Here is a 27,332-nt window from a genome sequence, read left to right on the forward strand (position 1 = left end):
AAAACATAACCATGTGGTTACTTCAATTTTTAATAAATACTCTGTACCTTTTTTTGGATAATCAAAACTTTTGAAAAATGCTTTAAATACAGCAGATATTTATTTATTTCATACATTCATATGAGCAACCCAGTTTCCTCATGTACAACTGCTATTGTTGGCCTTATTTCACCTTGTCTGAGAAAGCAATTGGTGATTAAATCACAAAAAATTACTGATTTTTCATGCATGACATAATACTATAAAGGAACATCAATACATAGTTATTACTGGAACCAAATCTGCTCAACATGTTAATACTGTAATACAGGGCATAGGAAACAATGTTTTGTTTTAAAACCATGCCTTTTTATTACACTTAAAAAGTAAAAGAAAAAACAAATCCAAAATTACATCAAAATTTCATAACATAAAAAATGGTGATATATATAAAACCCAGATTTATATGAAATAAGGTGCATAAAAAAAGCATTTTAAAAAAAGGAGAACTAGAATGTCTATGGACAATAATTTTCCTGAAAGTGTGGGAAAAGCTTTGAGTCATTCCAGTAGGGGCCGATTTAAAACCAGGGCTGTGTCTGGCACAGTTATGATCAAGCAGTTGGAACATTGTCCGTAATGACAAAATAATTCCTTCCTTTTAGAGGAATAGATGACAGCAAGGGTGTGACTGGGGTTGAGGCAATTCCTGCAAAGTGGAAGAAAACATAATGTAGAGTTAGGCTGACACTAGAAAACTGCAAAACTCAACTTATCTTCTTGTAAAATAAAAATTAAATTTTTCTGTTCCTAAAAATATGTTAAGTTCATCAATACAAGATGCGGCTCATTCAGTTAGACTCAAACAAGCATGATGATTTCTGCAATAAGTGTGTGCCCTCTTGTGGACATTTAGAGAACTGCATGTGCTGAGAAAATAGAAAAGTTTTCAAAAAAATATATTTAATGTATAATTTTCTTTATGACTGTGGCTAATTCACTTCTAGTACCTGAGGATGCACAATGTCTGAGTGATTCAAGGAGGTTGGAACTTGAAAATTTAACACTACATAAGAATGGCTCATCTCGTTGTGTCATGGCTTCATTGATGGGGTCTTTGAATTTTGTTTCCAGCTGAAAGAGAAAAAAAACAAATAAAAGCAAGAATGAGTAATGTTAAATTTTTGTGCCGAACCATGACCTATATTCAATTATTGTGCATTTTACCTTAAAGACTGCAGACTGCAGTGCAGGTAACATCCCATCGCCAAAGGTTTCTCCCGCCATCCGATGTCTGTTGGCTGATGCCTCAGCATGCACTTTTTCAATCCGCAGCTCTAAATGTACACAACCAAGCACGTAATAGCAACATTTCAATGTTAAAGAAGGCAAGATATCCAACATAAATAAACCGGCCTGGAGAAGATCAGTTAATTCCACTCAACATACTTGAAATGCTTTGATCACTCTCTGCAAGAGGGATGGGATACTTTGTTGGAAACACCTAAAGAAAGAGAAACGTTAAATCAGATAATTCTCTAACAAAATTGTCAATTCATGGTAAAAACAACTCTTTTGACCCTTAAAAATAAGAAACCGGCAAAAAATGACATTAAATTTAAACTACTGGAGTGTTTTGCTACCTCATCAGAGGAGCCTGGCTTACTTGTTGGTACTGCCTCATCAGCAGGTCCCTGAGAGCGGTCAGTTTCTGTCCACTCAGGTTCGCAGCCTTGATTTGTTGATGTCTAGTGGACAAAGTCAAGGCCTGCAGCAAAAATAACTTTTAGAAGATGGAAAGTACTTAAAATACACACACACACAAAAAGTTTGTTTTTCACCTCACCTGCAAGAGAAGAGGCTTATACTTTGAAGCCAAAGCATTAACAAAAACATAAGGGGTCTGGAGATAATGAACAACATATGTTGCTTTCAGGTGGTTGGGCCGAGATAAGCCGTCTCCCCAGGCAACTCGGATCCAAACAGCTTCGTCTGTGTGCTTCTTAATTTTGACCGACACCTTTGATCAAAATCAAAAGACATCATTGATATTTCAAATAGTACATTAAAGACAAATGCAACTGTAAAAGTATTTTTAGGCTCACATTTCTTTTGAGCACACTGAGATGGGATTTGAATTGTTCCTTAAACTGAATCAGCTCCACAGAGTTGGCATCATCTGGGAACAAAAAGAAACAAAAAAGTACAAACAGAAAGCGGTTAAATCTCATTTAAAAGATGTAAAAATATGAAGAACAATTATTTCAGCAGTAAAATTCCAAGTTTATGGTCACACTATAATGTGTACTCATCTTTAGATTAAAGGGAGGGGCTATATTTTACAAAATATGCCCAAAAATGAAATGTATTTACTTTGGATGAACATAACCTCTGTTTAAATGCAAAAACATAAAATATGTGATATTGATATTATATTTATACTGGGGCACATTACGACCCCGATTTTAGCAGATTAATAATTGAAATATCAGTTCCACTTTTGATATAAATTAAAACAAACTATCAGGTTTTAATATTTTAAAGTTATAAGGTGGATAGTCTTGTTTTGACCTACCCTCAGGATCCACAAGCTGGAAGGTGTGCCACATTCCCTGGTTTGGATTCTCAGTGATATCTAAGACAATGAAACCAAAGTTAAATATTAAGTTGTACTGTAATCCATTAATTAACTAACTAACAGCAATGGTTGCAGTTATGAGATTGTTTTCAGACTGCCAAAAGTTATGTTTCTTTGAATTTATGTAAATAATGTTGCTACATAAGGGTACTAAAGTGCTGACTATGATGACAGTATTTTTGGGCTTTGCTTTGCTTCACTTTCTTTTGTCAAACAAAAGCCTCTCCTCGATCTTGAACAGCTCATCACTTATCTAATCTAAAATTAGCTTTAATGGGTAAAAAGTCTCCCATTATAAGGCTTGTATGAAAGGCTCTAATAAATAAATGATTTCCTTTTAACACTATGCATCATCTAAACATTGTTTTCATAAAGGGAGAAGAAGCAGATCTCTGAAAAGAAAAACAAATGTTTTATTTTTCTTTCATTGGTAACATCTGCATGCATTTTTTTTACAAAGGTTTTTGCAAGATAATGCATGAAAAAGTATCGCAAAGTCAAAACCACAGTTTAACAGCTGTACTTACATATCATCTCAAGTTCTGTGATGTGTTTTACAGTCAGTTCACTTTCCTGTCAAGAAAAATTAACAAATAAGAACAATAACATCTATTATTCATTTGAACTAATATCACATTTTAATACAATAATTGCTGTTGCTTAATCGCACCACAGTGTGTTTAAAACATTAATGAATATACATACATCTTATTCAAGAGAATAAGCTTCAATATACCTCACAAAGGGCGACTAGCTCCATGGCTATGGCCCATTTTGACTGAGTGAAATCTAAGGATCTAAGGTTTTCTGCGGTCAGACGCCCCCACTTCTCCAGCGTGGATATAAGCATCGAAGCAGGGATCCGTCGCACCAGTCGCTGCAGTAAGTGTTTCGCCGAAATATCCATATTTCCTTAGGCAACAAATAAAATCCAATCTGCGAACTATAAAACTGTATTTGTACTGTTTAACAGACGTGTTAGCAACTGTGAGCTACCGAGACATTCCAAACAAACCGCCTCTGCCGCTGACGGGATGAATCAACCAATCAGAAACTAACAACACGCGTTCTATGTGTGCTTTAGCGCTCCCTGGTGAGTTGGAGTAGTATTGCTTTTTACAGCCCCGTTTCCGATTATTATAGTCAGTACGAATGAAAAGCTTTGTTTACTTCATTTTGTAATGTTTGACTTTCTAATAAAGTTTGAAAAATAAAAATGAGCAATCTCAAATGCCACATCAAACTTAAATATCGCTTTTTTATCTAAACATGTAGCACAAGAAATGCGAACTCGGATACAAGTAGCAGATAGTTCTCTTGCATTTCCTCCAAACCTTGGAAACAACAAGTCCCGCCTTTTCTTGACAAAACGCACACGATTGGTCAAAATCAAACAAACTCGGACGATGATTCGTTGTGTGCTCTGTCCCACAGTGTTTGTGCCATAAGTTATGAAAGCGTTGTGAGACTCTCCGATGTCCTACAGCTCCACGTTTTTCAAGGAGATTGTACTTGTTTTTTCTCGAACGTTGAGAATAGATACTTAAATCGAGTTACAGATTTGTTGTTTTTGGGGCGTTAATCTGTTGTTTAGTGAGAATGAGTATGCGTGCTGCTTTAAACTAAGGCCTGATACTTAACCTGACATTAGATCCAGGTGTGCTGAGAAGGTTCTCAGATGACAGCTTAACATCTGGTAAGTTTTATTCAGCCGTCATTGCTCAGTGTCTTCAAATAGCTTCGAAGATTTACAGCATTCTAGAGACCCTTGGCTTTTCTTCAGGTTCCTCACTACTATAAATCTCTACGATGAACGTAGATGGACAAAATGTTTCATCGGTATGTCCTAGCATATATTATAATCTCCAATGGCCTAATAACTGCGGTGCTAGTAAGAAGAGAAGTTAAAATATCAAATCTAACTATTCCTCTGGACAAATACACTACTAATAATGTATTTGTATAAGCAACAATTAAAGTCAAACATATCTGGTAATACTTGTAAGTAAGGTGTAATCAGATCTACGATATCCATCATTTGATATCACTTTATCGTAAAATATGTTTGCCAGGTATTTCTATTTTAATTCATCTTGATGATGACAAGACATTTGCTGCCGCCTTTTTATTACTCATTACAAGGTTTGTTTTCCGCCCCCCCTCCCTTCAACTTTATTAATTTTTACAGCAACCATGCTCAATTTGGAGGTGTGGGTGCACTTTGCTGCTGAGCCTTATTTCACTGGGAGCTCAGCAAGTACTGATTTCTTTGTACGACTTGCCTGATCACGGCACTGTTGCTTGTTGGTGGTGGAATATGATGTGGATAGCAGCTGAATTGACAAGAGAGTTGCAATAAATAAAGTCAAGAGTTGCCAGAAGGTCTGGTTATCGTCAGGGTCACATCCGGGCATGCTAAATGTGAAACGGAGGAAAGTCACGCTTAATGTGTGCGTTTATTCTGACAAGGATGAGGTGATGTCTCCCATTTCACTTTTGCACTTTTGTTTGATGACTTGCTGTTTGCAGTGTTGTATGTTTATGTCTTACTTTTCTTCAGGTAAGTGTCCACAGGGAAGTCGGTCATCACAATGACAAATCAAGAAGGAGAGGGATGGGGAGGCATTAGTATCCTTTAGAAGACGTCTAGCAGTACTGTGGTTTATGCAATGCTGGAAACAGTGAGGAGAACCATCCGTGCTTCTCCAGAGTATTTACTAGGAAGGTTTAGTGGTGCTTTTCAGATGTTGGTCTTATTCTTAGCGTCACCTTTGTTTGTTGTTTTCAGTGTTGCTGCAGTGGTTCCTTAACTCAGAATGCACCCTGACCTTTCACCTCACCTGCACACAGATGAGTGCAATGAACTCATAAGCCTCCTGAGACAGTGCCACAAAGAGGTAAGCTGCTCTCTGCCTTGTTTTCTCACCACCCGTTTCTTAACTAAACCATGTAACCTCTTCATGACTCCATCAGCACAATGTCATGAAGTTCTTTGGCACATGTAATGACGTGGACCGTGCCATGCGTCACTGTTTGAAGAAAGAGGTGTGTCGGTTTGTTTTTAGTTAATTATGAATCAGTATAACATTTATGCTGCTAATAATTTTCTCATGTTTCCTTTCATCTCACAGCGATTGGAAAAAAGAGAGCGCAGCAAGAAGCACGCAGAAGAAATGAGAAAGAGGATAAAAGAAGGACCCAAGGAGTTTTAACACATCCACAAATATTGGGACATAGAAGTGAACATTAGACTATGCAAGGCTCCCATGACTGGTTTCTGTCAACGCAGGTGGTTATGGTTCTTTGTAAATTTGAAGTGTGATTTATCATTTCCAGCTCATCGCATCATCATTTGTTACAAAACTATCATTATGCCATTGGTTTGGTTGGTGCAAAGCTTCTTTCGGTAATTACAAAGTAAATATTGAAATCTGCCTTTAGAGATTCCAATATCTCTAAGAAGCAGTTGTATCTCTCTTTGATGTTTAATTGATCTTAGAATTCCTTTTTTTTCCCTTTTACTTTATTTTAATGTGATGGTTTCAGTCATTGTACTTGTTGACCACACCACTCAGGAATCTCTCTGCGCCTGCTGACAAAGATGTTTATTGTTGTGAAAGTTTGTTGAATGGGAATTTGTATTGTTTCCACATTTGTTTGGGTTTAAATAAAAAAAAACAAATTCTCCATTTCAAAGTTCAAATTTACATTAAACAATTCAGTAAATATCACTGAATTTGTCCCAGCCATTGCTATATATATATTTATATTACATGGTTGCAGCTATGTAATATATTTAGTGAAAAAACAGTGTTGTGCTGTGTTCTCCCATACGAGTAAGATTAACCCCTTACAGCCTGGCATAAAAATGTCTGAAAATTTCAATTGAGATGCCTTCAGCAAAACTTATTTGATTCTTGCAGATCTTTAGATCAATGACACATTAGGTTTTTGCATCCATGTAATTAAACATTTTGTAGACATTTTAAAACACATGGCAAGCCTTTTATTAAAATATATTCCCAATCTTTTTACACTACTGTTTACATTTTGTTTAGTCTCTGAAATATATATTAACTGATTATGTTTGAGGCAGCAAGATCTAAGAAAAACATTTTTACAGATAATGGTTTCAATATTTTCACCTCTTCCACAACTGGAGGAAGACAAAAATATGAAGGAATAAGATGCCTAAAGGAAATCCAAGTTTCATTTCATAGAGATCAGAGGGTGCATGTTAAGGGAGGTTGGAATTTAAAAAATACTTTGTATTAAGGGTGGCACTGATAAATGTCAGATTTGATATTGGTCTAAACTTGATTTAAAAGGTATGGATAGTATGTAATGAGTTTAATTGTCATTTCACAGAAAATCAAACCCTGCATTATGTTAAAAATGTGTGACTGAGATGAGAGCAGTAGAATTTTCAAAACCCAAACAGATTAAAGGTCACACTACATTCAATTTGACAGTCAGGGATCAGACAACAGACCAAATGATGTCAAGCTAAACCCATCCACTCCCCCACTAAGGGAGGGATTCACACACGGCTAACTTAGACTTTGCGTAGGAAGAATCCACAAGATTTTACTCCAGGCCTTCCTGCAAGGTTAAGTAACTGATTCTCTTTATAGGATCCATCATAAGTATAGTCCAATTACCCTTGTTCTGGCCTCTTACCTTGAACAAAGCCTCTTGGAAAAGCCTTTGAGCTCGTAGCTTTAGATCTCTGGATTATTCAAGTCGGTTATGGTCTGCAGTGAGAAAAGAGCAGGTTGGCTTAGGCAAGGGAGTGAAAATATTTAACAGTTTTGTGAATAAATGATTGTAAAATAGTGAAAATCTAAGCATTAAAGGTTTTTGTTTTAAACGTACATGAACAAATTGTGCTGCAAGGGCTGCATTTGTTTCACTAAATGACCCACAGACCACATTTTGGACACCATGCTGTGCAGGTTTGATGTCGTGAAGAGAGATATGGCCAAAAACAATCATATCTCCATGTCTCATCTACTCATGAAATATGGAGATTGACTGCAAGGACAAGACTACCTGAAAGGCAGGGAAGGTATTTTAGGCATCTGGAACCTTCACAACGTCAGCCAAAGCGGTGCTTCTGATTGGTCCCTCAGGGAGATAGGGCCTCGGGGCTTGCACTGCTGTCCTGGAAAGACTGTACCTCCAGGTTGACCTGTGGAGCTAAAATACTAAAAACTGTCACATAAACCTGACATAGGTTTATGTGAAGCATTCCAACACACTATATTAAATAGTAGAAAAGCTAAAAAAAAAAAAACCCTCAAAAACCTGGTGAACAAAAAAAAAAAAAAAGGATTGAATTTTGTTTAACTCACTATCCATATTAGAAGATGGCAGTAATGTACCAATAAAAATGCAAAACATTATGCAACAAAAACTACTGCAAGAAACTGTTAATATATTGAATCTGCTTTTTAGCACTTATGAAATAGTCTGCAAGGTGTGCTTTTAGACAAAGAAATGAAATATGCATGAAACACACCCAAACACACATGATTCAAACAAGGAAACAAAAACAACTCAGACACTTGGTGGGAATATGGTCATTTATGATCAACAATGGGGCAAAAGTAACAAACGATTGTCTTCAATTATCAAGCAGTTTAAACATGAACATTTAGATCTGAAGTCCTGTTAGAAACATGTCTAAATAGACAAGTTTGGATACATTTATAAAACAAAATAAATAAAGAAATAAATAGATAGATAAAACCTCATTTTAGAGAATCGATATGCCAGAAAGTCACCAGAATGTAGTGATTTGCATTCACTGACACAGAAGTCACAGCATGAGGGTCCTGCTTACTTAATCTCAGAGTTATCATCTTATCATATTCTGTCATCTGATATTTACAGTCATATCTAGTGATTACAAACTCCCAGGAATTACTTGTTAAAACAAATTCTGGGAATATATCCTTGTTTTGTGATGTTCCTCACTTTGATTAAAAATTTTAATTCAGCTTTTGTCATTTGGTAAAAAAAAAAAAAAAATCTGCATAATTCCCTTCAATCCATAACCAAAAGCAGGTTTATGTCATTACATAAACAGTTTTATGTTTAAAATCCAACAAACCTCATTTTCTCAAGCTGTTCTCATCCATAGGTTTGAATAAAACACAAAAGATGAGAAATTGACTTTCATCTGATCAATTACAATAAAAATAATCAACACAAAAACTTTTTAAAATCAGTTTTTACTCTGAATTTATCCGAGGGCAAACCCTGGGGCATATAAGTTAGGCTTAGACGGATGAAAAGTGCCGCAGTGCTACTGAAAGCAAAGGGAAGCCACATGACACTTCACCACCTTAATTATTATTATCTAAAATAAATACAAAAATACTTACAATGCTACAAAAACATACCCTGAAGTACGTACAATACGATATAGTACATGCAAATACCTCTTCACTGTAAAATTATTGACATCTCTTACTAAACGACTTACACAGACCTACATACATATACACTTTGGTAAAGCAAAATAGATCCCTTAATATAATACATTTTTGCAAAATATCAGATTCCATGAAATCCTCCATTGTTACATGCAGACCCGGGCCAGGCTGACTCAAGTGACAAATGTTGAATTTTTACATTTTTACTGACATCCTAAGACAAAGTTTTTTTTTAAATTATTATTTTCTATTTTTTTACATTTTTATTCATCCTAAAAAAATACTTTAGTTACTGAGTGTCAAGCAATTAAAACCCTTTCACATCTCCCCAATAACCCACACAATTTATCTTAACTGATAATTCCAACACCACAAATAATTTATTGGATTATATAAGTAGAACTATAAGGGAATTGGACAGATTAGTGTTATTTTTTATCGTTACTTTTTAAGATTCACAAAAATTTGGTAAAATATGTCATTTCAAACAATTATAATTTATAATTCATGATTATACAATCTGAAAAGAAGAAAGAAGACATGTTGACTTTTCACAACTAAACTCATTTATACCTGAGGCAGAATTAAATTTCAAGTAATATTTTAATTTGACCAAGTTTCTTCTGATTGGAAGTAATCTTTGAGAAAGTCTGTGGAGGGCGCTAAGGGGAAGGGCACAGATGGGATGGAGGCTTTCCAACTTCAGACTTGCAGCTCATCACAAAAAAAAATTGTTAAAACACCAGTGAAAACATAAAAAAAAAATGCTGGTCAACAGTTAAAGGACGAATTTAATTGCTGCAATACCAAATAATATTTTGCTGTTTGAAAATGGTCTAAGTAAAACTGGACTGTGCCGTTTTTTTTGTTAAAAAAAAATAATAACTGCATCCTTCCATTTGCCTGGTTGAATGAAAATAACTTTAAATTTGAATGAATCATTGTGGTCTGTTTGTTGATGCTTAGACACATCCACATTGAGGTCGTTTAGTAATCTTTTCATAATTTTTATTAAATTGTGGTACTTATTGACCTCAACTATTGAACAATCCCTCGGACTGATTTACTAGCAGCAGTAGGGTTTGTTTTAGATTTCATACGTGGGAGTGAATGTGAAAGTGCATGTCAAAAACCAAATAGACTGCTAAACCAGACTTTGGTTTACCCTTCAACTCAAGACATAAGTGAGCATAATAAAAACCTCTGAAAATGCAGCTCAAATACAGAAAACAACAAATTTATACATCTGAAATAAATATATGAATATATTAATAATATATATGATTTCTTTATTATTTGCAGTGAGATTACTATGCGACAGTCCCTAAGTGATGTATACTCGGCTTCGACAGCTACATGAAGAACGTGGAAGTTGGTACAGCGTGGGTCTAAAAAAGAAGCCCTTGTACAAAAAATGTATCTTGTTTTTAAAGACAAGAAGACAAAAGTCCAGAAACTATTCTCTGATGGAGTGAATCAATGACTCTCAGTAGCGTTGGAAATCCCAGCATCCTCTTCTCAATCATCCCTGCACACGCAGCCTCAGAGCCGCGTCAACCGGATTTGTCCTTCAGACTCCGCATGGTTACTTTTCACTGGTCTTATTGTGCACGTAGCTGAAGAGCGCCTCCAGTCCTTTGGTTGAACACCACAGCTGCTTCAGCATCTGACACTCTTTCTCATTCACTTCTTCTAGCACTGAGATGAGAATGCTTCTCACCAAGCATTTAGACTCTTCTAAAACCTTTGGGAACAAAAAGAAAAGCAATATAATGCTAATTAGGGTTGTGTGTCACACACAGGTTCGTCTTACAAGTTTTTTAGTTATAGCCTTACCAAAGCATTGCATGACGCCATTTCTTTAACGCGCAGCATCACCTCTTGGTTAAATGTGGTTGGCCAGAAAACCTGTGATACCAGACCTCGACTACATGCTTCTTGTGCTGTGAGTTTCCTTCCACAGAACAGCATCTCATTGGCCTGCAGTTAGAGGATGTTTTTTTTTTCAGTGCGTCATGTAATCCTTACATTTATCAAAATGAGCTATTCATGTGTTTTATTTAGATTACAAAAAAAGACCCACCAAAGCTACACCCAGAATCTGAGGAAAGGTGTAAGAGGAGCATCCAGAGGGGGTGAGGTGGAGGGCTGCACATGGCGTTTGGAACCACGCCCTCTCACTAGCCCACACTACGTCACACAAAGGCAGGATGGATGCCCCCAAACCCAAAGCCGGCCCGTTTATTGCCACAACAATCGGCTTCTTGAAGTGGATAAACGCCAATACAAAGTCCCTGAAGGGGTATCAGAGAGATGAGTGTAGATTCTGTCCACAACTAGTGCATATCATGAAAGATTGAAGTTCTGTCTTACCGTACAGCTTCGGCGATTCGGCTGCTCTCTTTTCTGCGGTCAGTGGACAGACGCCCTATGAGGTAGGAGGGCTCCAGACCACTGCAGAAAACTGTCCCCACAGAGCTGAGGAGTAGCAGCTTGCTGTCATCAGCAGCAGCAATCCCCAAAGCTCGACAGACTTCCTTCATGATCTGTAGAAACAGATGGAAAGGTGTCAAATTTTGTCATGCAGGAGTATGATTTGTGAGCAACATGAAGCAGCAGCAACTTTTGTAGAGGTGTAAGCAAACAGACAAGGGAAAAATGTTTACAATATCGGCAGACAATAGACTTAACAAGCTGATAGCAGGTTGGTCATGCTTTGGCTTATTTAAATGAGGACAACAAATGTATTAGAATTCAATTTAAAGGGCAGGAAATGTTTGGTGTAAACATGAAGTGAATTAATTCGTCCTCACTCATAAATCATAACTTAAAATCAGATGCGAGCCAGAAGATCTTACAAAATCTGCTCTTTTTAGAAAATATAAGAAAAGGGAAAAATAGAGAAAAGAAAATCTTAAATTGGAACATAAAACTGCGTCACAGACAATTTGACACAGGACTCCTAAAAGCCTATCAGGACAAAGTTGTGTGGTTCTGGAAATGGTCCACCTACATGGAGCCAGAGAGCAGACACTGAGGATTTGCCACGGGTCCAATAAAAGCTACGACAGTCGACCTGTTGATGTTCCACAGCTCTGCTGCAAGTAGGAAAATATTTCTCACGAGTTTACATTACTTCATCTTAGTCATCACGACAAGTCAGCTCTCTGCAGCAACATAAAGATGAAGTAATGCATTGTTTGACTTAAATCAGTGGGCGACTTCAAAGCCATCGCAGTACCTTTCAGAAGCATCGACACAAAGAACTTTTTCCATTATGTCACCCAACAACAAACTCAAGTGCAATTCATAAGCATTTAATCTGATAAACCAAAAGGATGTGGTACATCATTTGGAAGTGAAATTATTGTTTTACATGGTTTAAATGTTTGTACCTAAGAATATGCATTTGATTTCAGCTCCACTCACTCTGAGACCTTTACCTAAAAATCCACAAAGCACTGATGTGTTAGGTGAATGGCCTAGTCAAAGTGACCTAAGTCCAATTGCAAATCGGTAGTGACTTTAAAATTGATATGTATGAATGATCTTCATCCAATCTGACTAAGTTTGAGCTACTCTGCAAAGAGGAACTGGAAATAAGATCTCTGGATGTGCAAAGCTTAAGAGACATAAACCAAATGCTGAATCACAAAAAGAAAGATGGAGACGAAGTCCAACTCTTTATTTTTGTAATGTAAAACTTCAAAAGGTGCTATGTCGACATGCATTTGTTTGTGGTTGTAAGTTGACAAAGTTCAAGGGGTATGAATACTTTTGTAAGACACAATGTAGACGTTTATGTGATTTGGGCTGTGATAGGAGTTCATGCCAGCATATTAGAATCTGAATGCAGTTTCTGCCGGGATCTTAAAGGATACCATTCATTTACAGTTGAACCACGTTTCACTTCATCTCAACAGCTGAGTGATTTTTTTGCATTTTTTTTTCTGTAAAAAAAATCTCAGACTGAAAAAGACTTTACTTTTAGCTCTGAATATTCTCCCAGGATGGAGTGTGAGTAAAATATTTACATGCCAAGTTGTTCAGCATCTCATTTGTTTGACAGCCTCGCTGCTAACAGATGCCGCCTTTACCATATCAACATCACAACTCATTCATTTTGTACTGTAGCCCAAGCAAACTACATCTCTACTTAACATGAACGCATATTCACATTGTTATAAAAAAACAATAGATATTTATGCCTCAAATTTGTAGTTCAAAAATGTTAAAATTAGGCACCAGAAATAATTTAAAATGTGCAGAGAAATATTTGTATCAACCTGTATGTTTTGGCTTTTGTCTCATGAAATGAAGACCCGTGTGGGTTGACACTGGTTCCCTAGGAACTGCCGTCCCCACCCACTTTACCATCTACAGTCAATCGGCATTCTGATAAATACGTTTTAATCAGATTATCACTCTTGACCTATATTAAATATCCAACCTCAAATTGCACTTAATTCTCCATGTCTCATCAAGCGTATAATCTGTCCTGTCCAATTGATGGAGGCCTCAGTCTGAGCTTATATTTCCCTATGTTGCAAGGGTGTAAGCCTTTTTACAGACATTGTAAAGACTTGTCCCTCTTGATAAACACATTGAGAGTCTGACAAATGTAGATTGATGGTTTGTAAAACAACGGAGGTTACAGAAGAGGCTTTATGTTCAGCAAGAACACAAGTTTACAGTAAATTAATCTGATTCAATGCAATGCCTGCTGGAGTGATAGAAAAACAGCTGCTTTTCTCTGTTCCACAACAAATGATGGCATTTTAGCGAGACAAATTAAAACCCAGCTCACAAACATGAAGCAAAGACGAACAGATGCTGGATCAGCTCTGTGTGAAAGACGGAAGAGGGCTGTCGAAGTGACATTCAAGTGCAGCCAGGAGACATCTTGAGGGTGTTTGGAAACAAACAAATATGGCACCAATTCAGAAACTATGAACAGCAGCTTCCTGGAAGTGAAAACTCAGGTTTATGTATATCCCAAACAATCATCTAGTCTCTGGAGCTGTAGATGTTGCATTTCATCACAGTCAGTAAAGGAAGGTCTTTTTATTTTCAGTCTTTTACTTTCCAAATAACTGCTTATAAATAGATGTGTATGACTGACTTGAAATTAGGAAGGGTAAAACAACAACAAGAAAATCCCCCAGAAAAGATTGCTACACTTAAAAATACCAAGTGATAAAAATAACCAGGAAGTATCTATTAGGTTTCAGAATCCCTCACCCTCCCCACCTCCGTGGTGAGCATTTAAGATGGCAATGGGGAATGAAGCAAGCAGCCAAATTGCCAGCAACCACTGCCAAAGCAACTGAAGAGCTTTTCAAAGTGAATAGATGAAATATCAAAGATTGGAAATACTTCCACTGCCTGAAGGACTTTCATAAAAGACTCTAACCAAGCATTTACCCCTAATGGTGTAGCAGCAGCTCTGAGTTTTTCTCTGTGTGTGGCCATGGACAGGGTATGTTTTATTGAATCGACACAGGTGAACTGGCTCACGAAATATATTGTAAAATTGGTGCATATGGTGTAGAAAAGGCTACCAGATCTATCGCTTTGAGTTCATCTTAAAAAGACATAAACCAAAATGTCAAAATATTAGTTTACAGAAAAAGCGCTACTACTAAAGTACTCATTTTGCACCTTTGCAACAGAAGTCACAAAGTGCTACACAAGATTTAAAATAATTAAGAGGACAAACAATTAAAAGCAGCAATATGATACAAAAATACCACCAACTAATAAAACATGTTTAAACACTCAAATTAAACTTGCAATCAAAATAAAATCTCGGAAAAACAAAAATTCTTAGAACCCATGTAAAACATAGCTTATGTGAAGCATGAGATACCTTCATATAAACACTGTTTTTAAAAGACATTTTGAAAATAAACACTTTATTGCATGTCGGAGACTCAAGAAAATCAATTCCCTGACCGAAAAACCCAGTTCCCAGCTGGATGTGTGGTATGGCCTGGAGAGTTTTGGCTGAGGTGCTGACCTTTCAGCCAGCTGGGAAACAGGTTTGGAGATTTGAGATACACTTCAAAGGAGGCCCAGAGTAGTTAGGGTGGGGAATCTGTTGCCATTTGGTCACCAAATACATTTTTTAACTGTCTTTTTTGCAGTGTGTTCTCTTTTTTAGGTTTTGGAAAGAAGTCTGGCTGCTGCCTTTTGAACTATTTGCAGTGAGTGTAAGCTTTGTTGGCTCAGATAAATTTCTGTGAAGATATAATTAGACATAACAGTCAAATTTTGCATAATTTTTTTGATTAACTTGAGCTGACCTTCATGAGACTGAAAAGTTGCATAAAAAAAAAAAACTCAACTGACATGCTTACTTAAGATCAAGTGATTATTGGAAGAAAAATAAATAAAAGGATAGGTCCAACTTTACAGCTGAGAAGGTCAGATGTGTCAGGTCAACAGGAGCGATTGGTAAATTCAGTCCCATCCAGCATTTGATATCTTGTAGCTTCTTTGTAAAGTTGAGTTTAGAAGGGAATAAATAGGTGTGCAGATGCATAAGAGGGAAAATTAATGCTGTGTTTACAGATGATTTCCCCCATGACAACATGTCCAAAGAAAACAGGAGAATTTTTAGAGTGGATACCTGATGTACTCCAAAGGTCATTTTGATTGAGGATGACAGACTTGACAACAAGCACAGTAACATATCTATCCTGCAATTAATAGTCAAACCACCTTAAAACCTTACCAGAAATGACTTTAAAAGTAATGATTTCCACAGCAGCACAGAAAATAGGAATGCTATGACGTATTAGCTTCTGAAACAGGAAAAAATACTCTACTTAAGGCCTCAGAAATTTTTTCCTCCTCTAAAGCAGTGCTTGGAAAAATATAACCGGAATAAATTTCCAGATTTTCTAAAGTGAACCCATTCAGCAAGCACATCCAGAGATTGTCTTGTCTCTGCAGCTTCAAAGAACGAGAGGCACAAAAGAACGTATCAGAGCTGTTTGATAAGCCCACATCTTATGGGCTTACTGTCACACATGAAAGTACACGCACACATAAACACAGCCTCACTTTGGCCACTTGAGTGCCTGTGAGGTACAGGCTGCCTTGCCCACAACGCTGCATCAAAGCGAGAACAGTCCTGTGTGAAGGCTCAGAGTAACATGTGAGCAGCAGAAAAACCTGTTTGCTCAGAGTTATCAGGCTGAGGTGGATGACTGTGATCCACCCCATCATCTCTGCCCAACCCCGAGCTCCAGAAACACATTAAAGCAACGCTGAAAATGAACAGAAAGAGATGAAGGCTCAAAACAGACAAACTTATATGTGCAAACTTTTAGCCGTAAACATTTCTCAAAATCAAAAACCCACGGCAACTTGAGAGTTGCTGGCATGCAGCTAGAAAACAAGTAACTTAATCAATCTACAGAAAATGTAGCAGTTTGCTGCCGACTGATTGTGGAAATAAGCATCCAATCTCATATTGGTGGAATCCAGCAGGCAGTCAGTTTACAATGCACGAAGCAGCTGAGAAGAAAGCCGTTACCTGACATCCTGAATTTCCACTAATCTTTTTTTAATTTATTTTATTTTTTTCACTTTCACCACCACTGACATTTCAGCTTAGAGAAATGAATGCTGTTTCACCTAAATAATTTATCCTCAGCACAACTTCTGAACACAGAAGTCATTTCTTTATTTGACACCAGATCAAGTCAGGGAGCAACCTCTGGAGGCAGGTTGTACTATTCAAATTATCACTCCAGGTTGATTTTGTCAAGGGAGTTTAACTGACGTAGCGTCAGCAGGTGATCGAGGAGAATATGAAAATATCGGCGAACGCAGCTTGATGCAGATTTTGCATCTTTTATGCCTGAAGAGAGAACACAGCTGGTACGCCAGACCTAATCAGAAATGCTTCTAAAAATAGGGAGACCCCCGCTACCGGTGGGTGCAATGCATTCAGTCTTTGCCAAAAAAAATATTTGTTGCTTTTAAAGATGCTTCTGCACTGAGAAATTTGCAAAAATATATATCTTTGCAATCAGAGTGGTCCTCTTGGAAATACTTGAATGCTGTGCAGCATTGATGGTGCTACAGAAAGATGAGTTGAAACACTGGAAATCTTCTTTAGGGTCTGCACTTCTCTCAAAAGGCAATTACAAGCTTCTTCCCTTTTTGAATCACCAGCATAATCTTTTCACTTGTTCAAGTATCATCTTGCCTCTGTGAAAACAGATGGATGAACTCTGGATTAAATGGCCTGTAGCCCTCATAGCAAACTTTTTAAAGCTGGCTTTGGCAGGAGGCAGAAGACATTTTTTCCAGAAGTATGCTAATGGCAGCTTTATGCAGCTGACTGCATCACACTGGGCAGATGTCACACAAAACTGCTGTTCCTCGATCTGGCACCTAAAAAGCTCAGTTGGAGTGGTTCTGGTGCCTGGCAAAAATAACTCACACCCCTTAGATTTACAGATGCTCCCACCTCAGCTGCGGTTCTCTGCAGGTACTTGAAAGTTACTATGAACTTCTTGATTGTTGCTCTCGCCTCATTTCATGTAAGTGGCCACGTCTTAAGGATTTTCACAGTTTAAATGGCTTTCCAACTTTATTCCTGGTGTCTGGTGTGTTCTTTGGTATTCTCTATGTTTTTGTTCATGAATGTTCTCTGCCAAAGATCTGAGGTCTGGACAGAACAGCTGAATTCCTACTAGGTGTTGTCTGTTCAACTATGTGATTGATTGGACTGAGTTTTATTTATGGAGGGCTATCGGAAGAAAGAAGGATGAATGCTTTTCAGATTTTTATACGCAAAAGGAGTAGCGTTCTGTTATTTCACAGAAATGCACTACTTTGTGTAGTTCTACCCAGTAAATTTTCAATGAAATACGTTGCAGTTTATGGATGCAATCTGGCGAAATGTGGAAAAAAAAAAAATCAATGGATAGAAAAACATTTTGTAATATATGGCACTGATTAGCTTTTCGACACATTTCTTATTTTTACTGCAATTCTCTGTTTCATTATCCTTGAATGACCTTTTGTAGAAATGGTGCTGTAGAAATACAGTGCAGAGATTATTCCTAAATGCAACCTGATACTAAACGTGAGCCATTTAAAAGTTGCCATGAACTTTATTTACCAATACAACACTGAACAAAACCCCCAGGAGGGACAGGACAAATGAAAAGGAAGAAGGTGTTGGCAGGTTTTCCTCTCACCTCTGGTGTTAGAGCATTGTTGTCTGTGGTTTGGCTGGAGAGCAGGACATGCGTGAAGCCCTCCTCCTTCCTGACCACAATGTCTCTGAATCGACAGTTGCTCTCGTTCTGTCGCACGTTATACCTGAGCCGCTTGTCAAACACGTAGCCTTTCTCCTCCGCCAACTTCCTCTTTACTGAGCTGTGCAGATGCATTTTCTCACTGGCGAGAGGTGCGCCTGAATGAGGGATGACAGAGAAAATCATTTTTATTTCTTTCTAAGGGAGTTCGTATTTGACAACTTATGATTAAACTCCATTTGCTCTTTTTGCAGCTCAGTCTGATGTCAGTTCTTTTCATGTGATTTTTGTCAAACACATTCAAATTGGTGTGAAAAAAAAATGGTAAAATGACTGCAGTTTACTGAATATTTTTTGTTGTCAAAAAAAAAAAAAAAAAACATCTACGCTGGAGCAGAAACTAGCTCTGTGTTCAGAAAAAATAAATAAATAAAGAATCAGTGACTTTAATTTTCACTTAAACTGGAAGTCGGTGATTATTATCTGAACAAGCAGTCTTAAGGACAAAAATTATGACCATTTGTTTTTCTACTGAACTTCACTTAACCCTGTGTTGTGGTTGTCTCTTAGATAAACAAAGTGAAGGAGCTTTGCTGTGAATAACCATCTTTTCATGACATGTATTTTACTTCTGGATCAGCCTCTGTATATTTAGCTGCATCTCTCATGGATAAAGCCACAAAAGGAGCTACTTCTGCTTTAAACTTATGTCTTTAACATAGAAACTGTCACTACCTGCACACTTCGGCGCAACAATATATTGCGCCAAAGTCATGACACGATGCAATAATAACTGTCCACTGTCGCATTATGCCTCTTTAGGAAGAGGGATTGCTACAAAGAGAGCTATCAACCATAAAGTGTCTTTTCTAAACGGGGAAAAAAGATAACACTCCTTAGTGTGTAACTTATTAGGTTGAAATAACCTTAATGAGATGCTTCTCATAGGGATCAACCAGTTTGTACCATTAGTCTTAGAAAAGAGCATCCCACTCCTCACTCTTAGCTGTGAGATTTTTAAGAGATCTTTTGAGTTTACAGCCTGGTTCAAGATCAGGGCTTCATCTCCACACAGATCTTTCCCTTTCTATATTCCCAACCAACCCTTGGTGGAATACTGGTATATTTTGAGCTATTGTCATCTCTGTTGCATTTGCATATTTACAGATGGTCTCACATTTTCGTCACACACCCTCAGATACACTTCATGGTGGATTTTATGTTTATTGCGCTGACCAGGTTCTATAGCAGCCAAACAGACCAGACCAAGATATATGAAGCTCTATGCTTCTCATCTGGTTTGAGATTATTTTCTTACTATACTGTACTTTGTTCACACAAAAAAGCCCTCAGTTCTGTTGTGCAAATAATTCAGATTAAACTATCCAAAGATCATTATTCTAGAAGTTCTTTTCTTTGAGACATCTCATTGTGTCACACCATGCTTTTCACTCTCACTTAAACATTCAGCAGCACACCATCAACAAAATGTCTAAACTTCCTTCAGAATATTTAATACAGACCATTTAATCATGTGCACCCGATGTGATAAAATTGTGTGTAATCTCAATTACTCTAAGTGGGAAAACATGTGGAGCTGTTGTAATTTATTGAATTTCTTTTTTAGATTTTATTAACATTTTCAATTTTTTTGCTTATTTAAATATGATTTTATTTTATTGTTGTTGAAATAGATATTAAATGTTCATTAGTCCAAATATGTTAGATAAACACACAGGTGCTGCATGGTATCCTATATCTTAATATAAATCTTGAACAGAATCATCCAATTTTATGTTTTTTCTCGTCCCTTCAGCTCTATTGTGATACTCTTAATGTTTTTTCATAACAGATCTCATTGTGTCTCAAATATACAGCATCCGTGGGATTCAGCTTCAGCCTAACATTATGTAGGTAACTGGAGGAAACTGAGTCTCTTCTGAAAGAGCTCTATGGCACATCTGCATCATCTCAATTCATTCTCTGAAGTTTTATGGTGGACTTCAGTGAATTCCAGCCTAATTTCATTAATATTTAAGAGTTGCAACCTTGATTTGTGGCACAGTCACACTGAGCAGAGGATTTCCGTCAAAGCTCAACCTCAGCTTATGACGTCAGTCAGGTGGAAAAAAAACCCCAAGAACAAAACAAAGAACAAGTTTAGCGAGGAATACATGTCTTATCCAAGAACATCTTGACATGATGTGGGAGTACACAAGAGCACAAGTCACTCAGAAAAAAACACCACTTCTTCACAACCACCCATGCAGTGAGGCCTTTTCACTGTACTGCCAATTCATTCAAAGTTCAGAAGGATGACTTTAAAAGCATGTTTTTTGACAGACCTTTTTTAAGAAACAATGACTGATTTCACCTCTGAAGTGCTTTAATAACATTTTTAAAATTGACAGCACTGTTAAGGAAATGGTCGGGTTCAGTTGATGGTGAACTGGTCCCTCAATAGTTTGTGGCAAAAGTAGCATGCCTCCAGAAGAGTCTTTAATTAGTCTTAAAAGTGAATAATATACCTTTGTGAATTACATTTTTGAACCAAAATCAAAGAGATTTTATTGCCCACAAGAATTTATTTTGAAGCTGCAAAGTTTGGTGTTAAGAATTTATGAGATTATGGACAAAGAATAGGTAAAAATAGTCCCTATAAAAATAATATCCCTATAAAAATAATAAGAAAAATAATGAACATTTTTCATAAACATGTTCTTTTTAACATCTCTCTTGCCCAGCTTCCATGTAAACATTCATAGAGAAATGTCTATTCTTATTTCTGATAATATATTTGTTGTGATTTTAAAGATTTGGAACATTTGTGTTAAGTATTGGCAACCATATATATACTGTTTACATACATATTTACATACTGCAGTGGATTAATGAGGTTGTTGAATGAGATGAGTGAAGGATTAGGAGATTAGGATGTATAGTAGCTGTCAGAGTGACTGATTGCTATAAGACAACACAATAAGGTGACCCTATTGTTAGCATATATAGAATGTTACATGGAAAAATACCTGACAGATAAAATATTTATCTTTGTAAACCACGTTTAAGTTCACATTCTGGTGCACCTGCTAACTGTGGGTAACATATGGAAACTATTTGATCTTAAAGGAGTCCTCTTAAGCTTCCTTGAGGAGAAAGTTTATTTAGCTGACAGTTGTATTAAAGCTATAATTCCATGATTAAAAGGGAAAATAAGCAGGATGGTAAATGCCTGAACTGCTGTCTTTTCCTATATACATTTTGGTTAGAGATGGGCCTGGTGGGAAAATCTCAGTAATTGGGAAATTAAGTACTGTAGTAATTTTTACCCACAAACACAATCTCTAGGTTTTTACTTTATTTCTTTGTTTTCAAAGTTACAGCAGCTACAAACCAATGCAGCACCAAGAAATGGAAAGATAACACATTTCCAGACTCTTCTTTTTCACATTAACACAAATGATGAAAAAAAGAAAAATCCCTGTTGATGCAGATTTTTGCTAAATCAAAAACGACTTGTTCAGAATAGCAGTAATGATTAACTACCGTGGATCAGACCCTGGACTGTGACCCAAGAGTGAAATTCAAAAGGTGTTATCACCTCTCATCGGGAGCTTTAACAAGCCCCAGTGTGTAAAACCACAGCTCTCTACATTATAAATGTGAGGCTGCTAAAGTATTCAGCACTAAGTTCTATCATAGAGTACATTGATTATCATGGAATAGGAAAACTCTGTCATAGAGGGGAAAAAAAGCGTATTAGAAATGCCAGCTTTAAATTGCAATAATTGGAGGAAAATATGTGATACTTAAAAGATTTTTAAATGATAACCTACTTCTGTCTAATTTTCAGCTTCTTTATTGATCAGGCTACTGAGACGATTTGAGCCCATTTGGACAATCATGCCATATAGTTGGATTCAAACACATGGGATGAGATTAATAACTTGGATACATATAAATGTTAAAGTTTTCTTCATATAAGATTTGTGAAAAGTATTGACTTGGTCAACTTTTAAACAACAGAACTAAACACACTTCTGAAAAGCGTTTCATTGAGACTTGATGGCATGAAAAAGCATAGAGGGAAGGGTTAAAATATTTATTTGTGTCCTGACAGTTAGAAACAAAATAATAAAAATGACATTAATTCAAGAAACCCAAGAAATAATGTTTCATATCCCAAATTTAAATTAGTTGGCAATGTTTTACCATGCTTCTGGACCAGTTCAGAAAAAGCACTCTGTGCTCGATACTTTTTGTGAAAAAATGCAATGAAGTTAAAGGGATAAAAAAAATCCAAAAAACCTCCAGATCAGAAGTTCAAATCATAAAGCTTATAGTAGAAAGGTATGTCATACAGTTTCAGCTCTCCTGGAGCCTGCAATGGGTTTCTTTCTGGACTTTGTATTTAACTCTCTCCACAGTCTTGAACTCTTAACAGCTTTCCCTCTCCCCACAGTATCAAACTTCTGTTTGGTGCTGTTGTTTTACCGTTGGGATGGTGCATTTAGGCTGATATAGAGTGTTGGACCACAATGTCCAAATTTTGGTGTTCTTGCACAAGAGCACCTTCTTCTAGTTGTGTTCACCACATAGTTTGTGACGAACTCCAAGTTGGACTTCTTATTTCATTTTTTTTTTTAACTCTGGCCTTCTTCTTGCCACTATTCCTTAAAGGCCAGATTTGTGAACTGCATAGTTGTCCTGTTGACAGGTTCTCCCACCTAAGCTGTGAATTTCTGCAGCTCCACCAGGATTACCGTGGGGGTTTTAACCCTTAGTACAATACCAACAAGCATCAGTGCCCATATATCCTTTCTCATAATTTTCTGAATGTATCTTGTTAAATATATATCCAGTTTCTGTGCACCAGTTCTTTCACAGACAATTTTAAAAGTCTGTAGATCTAATTATTGCAATATCTTTGAATGCAATTGGTGGCGTGAGCTATGTGTCAAAATATTACACCCACCTGTGTTTTATACATCATTAATGACAAGGGGATATATACTTAATGAACTGTGACATAAAATGAAAAACCAGCAGCGGCAATAATGGATGGTTCATACTTTTGCCACAATCTTTCCTAGGTATAATTTGTCAAGGTATAGAGCTTAACTATCTAATTTTCCTGGAAAAGGTTAAGCTAAGGAAAAAACAAATCATTTAAATGTATTTTTTTATGTTAGACTCTGTAAAACTGTGAAAAAAGGTTTACAAATTTCAAAAATTCAATTTTACTAAAAGTGATTTAGGGCAGTATTTTACTTAGCAAACACTTACTGAACCCATTTTTAGCATTAATTCTCATATCTAATAAGCGGTTGAAACTAATTTGAATGTTTAAGGGTGTATAATTGAGCGATAACTTTATATAAATGCTTCCCAACTGCATTCTTCAAATGTAGGCTTTTCTGCATATCTTAAATGTTTCCTGTTATTACACATCTAATTCACATGACTCTGCATGTCGTCAAACTCTATAGAGACCTGGAAATGAACATTAACTTCATCCATAACGTACAGGATGCTAGCCATTGACAATAACGTCTCTGCTTTACAGGTAAACTGTTAATTTATTTTGCATTTACTACCAGCAGGGCAGTGTTGTGTTTGTGTTGTGGACTCTATTGTGAAACCTGTCACAAATCAACTTCTTTATTATGTACTATAATCTCATCTGGGCTTACCATACAATTTGCTCAGTTAACATCTTACCTAGTTCAGTAGTGAACTGTGATCCAGTGGTATCTTTTTGTCCTAGTTCTGTTTCCACCCTGTCTGAAGGCAGCCTGTGTGACCTTGGTGCTGTACTGTACACAAGAGGCTCCATCTCTCCGTTCTGAAGTCCATTGTGAGGAACCCTCAACAGGGCAACACAGTGAGGCCCACTTGATGGATGAGCCTTGTAAGTCATGGCTTTGCTCATTCTCTCCGCTAAAGGAGGTTTCCCAGCTCCAGCACCTACTTTCTTCTGTTTATGAGAGAGTCCTGACCCTCCACTTGCAATTCCTAAAACGGTTCCAACTCTCATCCCCACAGCTGGACCACTAGTCCTTTTCTTCTTACGGGCTTCAGACCGTGCCCGGGAGTTTTCTGTAGCCGAATGCTGGCTGGTTGTGAGGGGCTCCGCGTGGTTTTTTGGTATCTTAGGTCGTTTGTGTGAATGCCATCTTGAGCTGTTGAACTGGTCGATGAATTCCTCACAGTGCAGCAGGTGATGCTCCGGTTCCCAGGTGTCCTCCTTACGTCCATAACCTTTCCATCTGATCAGGTACTCCCATTTACCCTTCTTGTTTCGCCTCTTGTCCACAATCCGCTCCACCTGAGGGGAACAAAGATAAAGCATATTAGGGTTGGATGCAAGAAAAGGTTGGCTAAAATATTTTATCAACCATTCAAGATGGCTTGTGTATGCATGCAAACTACATTTCCCACTACGTGGTGCTAAAATTAGGCTAGCAAACAACAGCAACTTCTTTGGAGAACAGCAACTTCTTTGGAGAACAGCAAAAGATTATCAAAGTATTTAATGTTTCAATATGATTGATGCAAAAAGGAATTCTTAGTATGGATTATGTCACAAATTAGTATATTCAAACTAAGCTATTTTCATCTCACCAGGATGAAAATAGCTTGGGGAGTCCTACAGAGACAGACAATCTGCCCCTCCACTTCCTTGCAGACGGGACAGAACTATCATTAGAACCGACGGTGAGCTGCTTCTGGAAGTTTAAAAACTCTGGTAGCATAGCTCGTCAATCCTCTTTAGTCGAAAAGTCAAAGGCAAAAGCATTATTCTGAGGAACTTTGCTGATAAGGCTGTCAAACAGAAAAGGTCAAACGGTGCTGGTAATTCTTGATGCTAGATAATGTGTAGCAGTTATCCAAATAGACAATAAATAGACAACGCATATAAATAACACAAAAATTCTGACAACCTTAGAGGCTGACCACAGCAAGTCTATGTTCCTCTGTATAAGGCATATTCTGGTATAAACATGTACATTTTATGGTGTAATGAAAGGAGTTATTGAGTACGGTGACCGATGCTGATAAATGATGAGAGTCAGATCTATGAACCACTGAATCCGCTACACTCACTTTGTCATAAGATCTGCCTAAATGTGGTCTACCCCAGCTTGTATACAGGGAAACCAGCCACTGATGAACTGAATGGTTAATTAAAAACACAAACAGAACTACATCAGGATACATTTTATGAATTGACCGGTAAACACATATCTCTGACATGTAATAACCCTTTATCCTCACCTAAGCTTGGATTAAAGACTTCCTTACCAGCTACCCATGACCTGGTGAAGGAAGCCCACTTTGCTTTCTCACCTTGATGCTTGACACATCCGAGAAAGTTAAATTTCAAGATGACACTAGAGTGGTGCGACTTATTACTGGAGGGGATGACTCAGCGCACATGAAGGAGGTTCAGAAACTGGCACAGCAGCACTCCATACCTGCCGTTCAACACTAGCAAAGCCAAATAGATATTGGTTGACTATTAGGAGACAAAGACAGGATGTTGTCTGACTCCATGTGAACAGAACCAGTGAAGAGAGAGCGCCATCTTCCAGGTTCCTGGGGACATACATCACAAAAACACTGTCTGGGGGAACCAAAGCGATGGCAGTGATTTACTGTAGGTGGCACATCAGGGTGCAACAAAGAAACAGTTAAGCCTGCTGAGCTTTTACCAATCCACCACTGAAGACTGTGATGACATATGTTTAGCTATGCTAAGCTGGCAGCTCAGCTATGAAGTGGAAAGCAATACAAAGAATAATAAAAACAGCTCTGAGCATCATCTGTTGCACCTTTCCATTTTTGGAAGAAAAAACTCAATGTAAGAATGCAAAGTCACCTTCTGATTTTACTGACCCCATTATAACATCATTCCCTGCAAAAGGTGGTACAAGCATATCGAATTTGAAACAAGCAGACTTAGAAATGGTTTTTATCAAAGTTGCTATGTTGTTAACATATTTTATCCCCACCACACCCACCAGGAAGGGAGGAAGTAGCCCCCCATTTAATCATGTTACATTACACAAGGCATGTTCTAGGATCTAATCTTTGCTCCTTTTATTTGCTTACAAACAGCTTAAATATCAATAATACCATCTTAAAATTACAAATCTACTAAAACCCTTCAAACACAGTCACACTTTCTGCTGTACTCTATTGTGAGACCAACCAGGAAGTGACAACATTTTGAGGTCCATTTTGTAACATCTGCCAAGTTGAAGATAAGAGCCAGCCCTCTGAAAAGGAAAGATAAGTGAGCACACTGGAGCCCAGAAAAGCTGTGATGCGCTATCATTTCTCTAATGTCAGACCACAAGTAACAAAGCATTTTACAGTAGAATTTCACCAGAAAAGACCTCAAAGAGCTTTGAAACACAAACATCAGCACTTTGAAATGAAAAGTAGCAGAAAGAATCCAGAATGAACCATGGCAAGAGTCAGAAAAGCAAACAAATGAGGACTGAGAGATTTTATTGGATGTTTTTCAGGAATATCAATTAAAAAAAATATTTTCAACATACTTTTTGGTTAAGTTATGAAAGCTTTGGGCCGACCCACAAATGTGCATCGGCCCACCGGGCCAGAGAAGGATAAGCAAAGATTCCCTAATTTTCTCTCATTATGGGCCTGCTGGATGCAATGATCACTGCAGCAACACACTCACTTTATGACAATCTCAGCTGTAGCCAAAGAAGCTCTACTGCTACATCCTCTTCAGCTGGAATTTCCATTTTACCCATTTTCTCATCTGCTTGTGCTTTATACGTTTTCCATTGGTTCTCCTTCAATTGGGTACAACCCACTAAAAACAATTACCAAAATGGTTCCACGTGTTCCATGTGTTTTTGTTGCATTATTTTTTACCTCGGGTATAAGAATATGTGTTGGGCATGGTAAGAACACTTTATGTTTCCTACATTGTTGAATAAAAAATAAAAAAAATCTCCT

At 37.3% G+C, this 27,332-nt stretch overlaps 3 protein-coding genes across 3 annotated transcripts in view; 1 reads left to right on the top strand and 2 right to left on the bottom strand.

Annotated features, from left to right (window-relative positions):
* Nucleotides 1-98: 98 nt before the first annotated feature.
* On the bottom strand, nucleotides 99-3,628 carry cenpn (centromere protein N). The gene is made up of 10 exons (XM_055036506.1): nucleotides 3,354-3,628; nucleotides 3,145-3,190; nucleotides 2,555-2,614; nucleotides 2,085-2,158; nucleotides 1,826-1,999; nucleotides 1,646-1,747; nucleotides 1,429-1,483; nucleotides 1,207-1,316; nucleotides 990-1,113; nucleotides 99-688 (listed from the first exon to the last, which is right to left on the bottom strand). Exons 1-10 carry the CDS (start codon nucleotides 3,522-3,524, stop codon nucleotides 594-596), a joined length of 1,011 nt encoding a protein of 336 aa, XP_054892481.1. The 5' UTR covers nucleotides 3,525-3,628; the 3' UTR covers nucleotides 99-593.
* A 437-nt stretch (nucleotides 3,629-4,065) lies between these two features.
* Nucleotides 4,066-6,653, top strand: cmc2 (C-x(9)-C motif containing 2). The gene is made up of 4 exons (XM_055036507.1): nucleotides 4,066-4,313; nucleotides 5,406-5,514; nucleotides 5,591-5,662; nucleotides 5,749-6,653. Exons 2-4 carry the CDS (start codon nucleotides 5,434-5,436, stop codon nucleotides 5,827-5,829), a joined length of 234 nt encoding a protein of 77 aa, XP_054892482.1. The 5' UTR covers nucleotides 4,066-4,313; nucleotides 5,406-5,433; the 3' UTR covers nucleotides 5,830-6,653.
* Nucleotides 6,654-8,188: 1,535 nt separating this feature from the next.
* Nucleotides 8,189-27,332, bottom strand: part of LOC129364081 (chromodomain Y-like protein 2) — a 32,042-nt gene continuing 12,898 nt past the window's right edge. The window contains exons 2-7 of the mRNA XM_055036505.1: nucleotides 24,060-24,666; nucleotides 18,279-18,496; nucleotides 11,431-11,603; nucleotides 11,141-11,351; nucleotides 10,894-11,037; nucleotides 8,189-10,801 (exon numbers count right to left, since the gene is read on the bottom strand). Coding sequence (XP_054892480.1) covers nucleotides 10,643-10,801; nucleotides 10,894-11,037; nucleotides 11,141-11,351; nucleotides 11,431-11,603; nucleotides 18,279-18,496; nucleotides 24,060-24,666 — 1,512 coding nt within the window. The 3' untranslated portion in view covers nucleotides 8,189-10,642. The remainder of the gene's footprint in view (nucleotides 10,802-10,893; nucleotides 11,038-11,140; nucleotides 11,352-11,430; nucleotides 11,604-18,278; nucleotides 18,497-24,059; nucleotides 24,667-27,332) is intronic.

This window comes from Poeciliopsis prolifica, unplaced genomic scaffold (genome assembly GCF_027474105.1).
Source record: "Poeciliopsis prolifica strain line A6 unplaced genomic scaffold, Auburn_PproV2 SCAFFOLD011, whole genome shotgun sequence".
NCBI classification, from domain to species: domain Eukaryota; kingdom Metazoa; phylum Chordata; class Actinopteri; order Cyprinodontiformes; family Poeciliidae; genus Poeciliopsis; species Poeciliopsis prolifica.